The sequence below is a fragment of the Cololabis saira genome, chromosome 4 (assembly GCF_033807715.1).
Source record: "Cololabis saira isolate AMF1-May2022 chromosome 4, fColSai1.1, whole genome shotgun sequence".
Classification (NCBI taxonomy): Eukaryota; Metazoa; Chordata; class Actinopteri; order Beloniformes; family Belonidae; genus Cololabis; species Cololabis saira.
Window position 1 is genome coordinate 52,558,280 of NC_084590.1, and position 6,510 is coordinate 52,564,789.

Genomic DNA, 6,510 nt, shown 5'->3' on the forward strand with positions numbered 1-6,510 from the left:
TACTAATGTATTGAAACACATGGCTCTTCAGTAGGGATTTCATATGGATCCAGACCCCAGGGGCCAACTTAATTTCAAAGTTATCAATAGACGCACAACACTGAAGAGCTTCTGTATGTCTACCTATGGGGTAAAACTTTGGAACAGCCTGAGCAGAGATCTAAAACAAAGTCAAAACATATCACAATTCAAAAAAAGATATAAAGAAACTTTTTTCTCAAAATACAGTGGCGAAAAAAAATGTAGATATATATATATATATATATATATATATATATATATATATATATTAATATGTTTTATCTCCAGCTGCAGCAGGAGCAGCAGCACATGCTCCAGGACCAGCAGAAAGCCAGACTCGTGTATATTTATATGTATATATTTATATTTTAATGTGTTTTAGCTGCAGCAGGAGCAGCAGCACATGCTGCAGGACCAGCAGAAAGCCAGACTGGTGTATATTTATATGTATATATTTATATTTTAATGTGTTTTAGCTGCAGCAGGAGCAGCAGCACATGCTGCAGGACCAGCAGAAAGCCAGACTGGTGTATATTTATATGTATATATTTATATTTTAATGTGTTTTAGCTGCAGCAGGAGCAGCAGCACATGCTCCAGGACCAGCAGAAAGCCAGACTGGTGTATATTTATATTAATATATATTTTAATGTGTTTTAGCTGCAGCAGGAGCAGCAGCACATGCTGCAGGACCAGCAGAAAGCCAGCGAGGAGCTGATCCAGAAACTCCTCCAGGAGGAAGATCAGCTGCTGGAGGACGAGAGGAAGAGGAGGGAGGAAGACGAGCAGCTGGCCCAACGGCTCAGTGATGAACTGGTGAGTGTCTGGTGAAGGAACCGAGGAGTTATGGTTCCCTAGTGGAGGAACCGAGGAGTTACGGTTCCCTGGTGGTTCCCTGAGGAGAAGTTTTTGTTTTTTATTTTGGATCCCCATTATCGGACGCAAAACGCCAATTAGTCTTCCTGGGGTCCATGAAAATTAAAATACATTCATATAAAAGCACAATTATACATTTATATACTTCCTATAGTACTTTACATTTTAAATGTATGAACTAAATACATAAGTAATTACAATTACATCACTCCATTAACCCACATCATTACACCAGCTACATCACTGTAGTGGTAACCGTGGTAACCGTGGTAACCGTGGTAACCATCACAACCTGCAACTACATTGAGCTGTATTTTCCACACAATAAATCACAAAATGTATATCAAACATATATATTAACCATTGTTATGTCTGTACCCAAAAATAACCTTTTTAGTTGCTTTTCTAAACTGTCTCTGCTTGTTGCTTTAGTTATGGTATAAACCTGTTCCAGTGTGAGATTAACCTGGACATACAAGTTCTTTTCATTGCATTTGATCTCGGTAATGGAATAGAAATATGACCCCTGCTAACTTTAATGCTAACCCTGCTAGCTTTAATGCTAACCCCAGCTAACTTGTCTTGTCCTCTGCTCATGTCTGTTTTGGGAAAAGGTTATGTTTGAGTACAGGCAGTTTGGTTGTTTCGACACAGTTATATTCCTGAATAAAGTTAGTAAATTGTTTGTTAATCTGTCCTCTACTTTCATCCAAGCAAGATCACTATGCATTTGGTCAACACCCTTTCTCATAGAACACCCGAGTGCTGGAGCTGCTCTGTTCTGAATATCTGAAGTTTGTTTATATGTTTTTTCGCTGCACTTGACCAGATAGCTGAGCAGTAGTCAAGGTGTGATGATACCAACGTTTGAATAACCTGTCGGAGTGTAATTGGTGTTAATAAAGAGGAGGATCTTCTAATCATGGATATACCTTGTGATGGTTCCCTGAGGAGAAGTGATGGTTCCCTGAAGGACCTGAGGTGTTGGTTCAGACGTGATGGTTCCCTGAGGAGAATAGAGACGGGTAACAGACGGGTAACCTGTGTTTCTCCTGCAGAACCCTCCTCCTCCTCCGTGTCCGGAGACGCTGCGTCTGGTGGAGGTGAAGAAGAAGAAGGAGGTGACGATCGGCCAGATGGACCGGTGAGTTCAGGTGTTCCAGGTTAGAGCGTCATGTTTACATTCCTCCAGGGAGATTGTGAAGAAGAGGCCTGCCAAGCCGCTCCTTCAAGGCCAAATCTAATCAACAATTTGCAGGCAGCTCAGTCATTTTCCGTCTGCCTTTCAGTCTTCTGGTTCCTCAATAAACTATAAAGAGCTCAAAGACCCCTGCTAGCCTACGATTCTGTTCAAGAATCTCATCCAGCTTGTGGCCCTGCTCACCCAACGTTACAGTCTGAGTGTGGAGCTCCGTGCTCAATCCTTCAGCAGCTTCAGCAGCTCAGAAAGGGCCAGAACGGCCCCCGCAGACTTACGCAATTGTCGATAGGCCAGATCCCCACTCCAATTAGGAGAAATCCTGCTATCATAAATCCAATTATGAAGCGTCCTCAACAGATAACATCGAGTAGTCCATCGTGTAACTAGGCATGGGGCGATATACGATATTATCGTATATCGCGATAAAAAACGGCCGCGATAACGTTATCGTGGGGTACTGTAATTATCGCCAATTTTTTTTTTTTTTTGGTCACAAGGCTACCAGCCAGGTAGAAGCCAGTGTTATTTTTTTCATGTATTTTATTAATATTATTTATTATTATTATTTATTATTATTTTTTCAGAGAGTAGTACAATCCGTGTGCATTTGACTGTTGTGGCACTTTATTTTCACCCAATCTTTGTGTTGGCCATGCAGCTTTAGTTTTGTATACTACAGAGCAGTGCCTTTATTTTATTATGTTTCCAGAGAGCCGTACTAAGTAGCAGCCGCTGTTAAAGTTTCAGAGTAATACAATCAGTGTGCATTTGGCTCTACACCGTCACTTTATTTCTATTTGTCACTTATTTCTTTCGTCTCTCAGGGAAGTATTTTCTTACAAAAAAAGAAAGTTCAAATAAGTACCGGTACCGGTACTATAGTTTACACTTTGTAATGCATAACATTTACAGTACACTATTTCTCTACCTCAAGTGTCACTGTGTTGAGAATGATTTGAGAATAAATGTTCTGCAGGAACCAGTGGATCCACGATTAGTGTCTTTCCTTGCATTTTAACAATTTTATAAGCGACACGCTAATGTCCTGATAATATCGTAATCGTGATATTTTTGTCCACTAATATCGTGATATGAAATTTTCATATCGTCCCATGCCTACGTGTAACCAGCTAAAAATGTCCCGTGGGGCAGGAGGGCTAGGGTTAGGGTTAGGGTTAGGGCTCCCTCACCCCCGGGATTCTCGTCGCAAAAATGTGGTCAATGGTTCTTTAATTGTTTTTATCGCTTGCTTTGAGCCAGTGGCAACTTTTCATTCCACTCGTACTTGGACTTTTGGGATGAGAATAAAGTGAACCTTGAACCTTGTGGTTTGTCTCCTGTGCAGGTTCCTGATTCCTCGAGCTCCTCGAGCTCCGTCCCTCCCCCGGCTGGACTACTATGGCCCCCAGCTGGAGGTGGAGGTCAGCCTGGGGGCCGTGGAGGTGCACCTGGGGAATCACCTGGTCCCTCAGGTGGGGGAGGAGGTGCACCTGGGGAATCACCTGGTCCCTCAGGTGGGGGAGGAGGTCTGCCTGGGGGAGCAGCAGCAGCAGCAGGAGGAGGAGGTGGTTCACCTGGGGGAGGAGCTTCACCCGGGGGTCCAGCTGGGGGGTTACCTGATCTCCACCAAGAGGAAGACCTGGGAGTCTCCGGAGGAGGAGCAGGGCGGAGCCTCCAAGCGGCTGCTGATGCCCCGCTCCTCGGAGGAGCAGGAGGACCGGCGTCTGCAGGAGAGACTCCAGCAGGAGCATCTGCAGCTGCAGGACCAGGAGCATCTGCAGGACCAGGAGCAGCAGCAGGAGCAGGCGGGCCTGCAGGAGGAGCTACAGCAGGTGCAGCTGCAGAGGCAGGACCAGGAGCAGGCGGACCTGCGTCTGGCTCAGCTGCTGCAGAAGCAGCTGAACCGGGAGGAGAGACAGAAGGCCACAGACCGGAGGAAAGGTTCCTCCGACGCCTACCTGCTCCGGCACAAGCAGGGAAGCTCACGCCTCCACGCCGCCAGGACCTCCAGGAGGTCCTCGTCCTCCTCCCTGTCCTCCTCCTCCTCCTCGTCCTCTTCTCCCTCCTCTTCCTCCTCGTCCTCCTCCTCTCCCTCCTCCAGGAGAGGCCGTAAACAGCTGACTCTCACCGACATGTTCTCCAGTCTGAGCTGAAACTGCTGCTCAGAACCAACATGGCCGTCATGATCATGAACCAGAACGTGAACCCCCTCAAACTGTTCTAGCTGCGACACGGCTCTCCAGGCTCTCCAGGATCTCCAGGCTCTCCAGGCTCTCCAGGATCTCCAGGCTCTCCAGGATCTCCAGGTGTCCTGGTCCTGGTCCTGGTCCAGGTCCTGGTACCCCGGTCCAGGTCCTGGTCCTGGTGTCGTGGTCCTGGTACCATCAGTGACGGTTGTTGTTAAATTGTTAAATTGTTGCTGCTGTTCATTTATATTTTTCTGAGAAAAACAGTTGCATTTTCTTGTTAATAAATATAAAGGTTGTTTTAAAAGCTGTTTCCTGTTTCTGCTGGTTTTTATAAACCGCCGCCGTCTGAGTCCGAGTCCTGGTTTCATCACCACTGGTTTCCTGATGTCGGTCACATGACCCTGACGTCACATGACCCTGACGTCACATGACCCTGACGTCACATGACCCTGACGTCACATGACCCTGATGACTCCAAACCTCTGGTTTCTGGTTTCTGGTCCAAACTGAGTCACGGGTTTAAGACGTTTCATCAGAACGAATAAAGAAAATGACGGGGATTCGTGACTCATCAGGAAATAATGACTCAACACATAAATCAGTCTCAAAGTAACAAACTATAAATGAATATTGGATTATTTTAGCCCAACTTGACACCAAGCTGGTGTTTTAATCATTTATGGGTCTGGGTTCAGTTAGTGCAGAGTTAGGAGTTATAATCGTCTAACGATAGGTAATAATATATAATAATAGTGAATTATCAAAACGGCACCAGCTGATTTATCAGGAAAATAAACAGTGAAGGAAGTCCGAGTTCAGACCTTTAAACCTTTAAAAATAAACACCTTCTCTCATTCAAATGAATCAGAATTTATTTACTCAAGTGTTAAAAGATGATAAAACAACACTTAGTATAAATTCTAATGGCTAAACTACACAAAACAAGTAATTACACATTAACACAAACTTCAGATTATGTACGTGTGTGTGTGTGTGTGTGTGTGTGTGTGTGTGTGTGTGTGTGTGTGTGTGTGTGTGCGTGCGTGTGCGTGTGCGTGTGCGTGCGCGTGCGTGTGCGTGTGTGTGTGTCACTACGACGAAGTATTAGGGCCAAACTAAGACAAAAAAAGGGAAATTACGAGAATAAAGTCATAATATTACAAGAATAAAGTTGTAATATTACGAGAATAAAGTGGTTATTTATAGAACTCTAACAGGAAGAGCTTCTCAGGGCTGTACAGTGCGACAGTTTTCATCGCATTTGCGAATAAAAATCATCCGGTGCGAAGAGAAATATGTATCCACTCGCATTTGTGCGAGTGAGTTGCGCTGGGGTCATGTTAAAAAAAGTGTGAAAATCAATATGAATGTCTCTTGACCTACATCAGCCTTTCTCAACCGGGGTGTCGTCAAAAAAAATACCTATTCTGACATTTCATATATAAATACCGTATTTTCGCGACCATACGGCCGGGGCGCCGTGTGGAAAGGCTATTAATACTATTAATACATCCATGATCCGACCGCGCGTGGCGACGGCGCCTCGACCCGCGGACCAAAATCTTACTCAGAAGAAAGTAGTACCTTTTTGCGGTCCCGATCACGGGACTCTAGCGGGGTTTTGAGCTCTGAACTTTTAAGTCTGGTGTAGATTTAAGCCTTACCTTATTAAATTAAACCTTTTTCGTGAGTAAGATAAACACGGGGAAACTTCTGCTGAGTTCCAGTGTACTTTAATGTCCCTCAACAGTGTAGGATTTTAGAACGTCAACACGGCACCTAGTGCCGTACTGTGGCGTATCACTCCGCCCAATCTAAAACAGACTAATCACTACAGATAAACTAGTCCCTGATTTACATCAGAATATAAAGAATATATTTATAAAATAATGAACCCTGAATTACCAAAATAACCTTAACAAAAATAAATCTCCTCTTACACTTATAAGGTGAGCATGAATCAATCTTTTTTATGATGTAAAATTGTATGTATTTATTTACTTTTATTTATTTATTTAATTTTAGTTGTTACATTTCTGGAAAATAAAAAAGTCAAATCATACATGAGAGAAACTATTCAGTTTGTGTCTAAATATTTGTACTTCAATGTAACTGAAGATGCATAATGCAAACCTGACATTTACTTTTAGTTCAGTTTGTGGAAAATGGTTGGCCTGGCTTTCTCTTTAAAACTTAAACAGTTATAAATCATTACAAACTATA

At 43.7% G+C, this 6,510-nt stretch overlaps 2 protein-coding genes across 3 annotated transcripts in view; both read left to right on the plus strand.

Moving 5' to 3' along the window:
- Positions 1-4,455, plus strand: part of LOC133442478 (putative uncharacterized protein DDB_G0271606) — a 6,047-nt gene extending 1,592 nt beyond the window's left edge. Inside the window, exons 2-4 of the mRNA XM_061720485.1 lie at positions 682-837; positions 1,956-2,041; positions 3,444-4,455. Coding sequence (XP_061576469.1) covers positions 703-837; positions 1,956-2,041; positions 3,444-4,251 — 1,029 coding nt within the window. The 5' untranslated portion in view covers positions 682-702 and the 3' untranslated portion in view covers positions 4,252-4,455. The remainder of the gene's footprint in view (positions 1-681; positions 838-1,955; positions 2,042-3,443) is intronic.
- LOC133442479 (cyclin-dependent kinase inhibitor 1C-like) overlaps positions 1-6,510 on the plus strand; it is a 29,728-nt gene that overhangs the window by 19,407 nt on the left and 3,811 nt on the right. The window lies entirely within an intron of this gene.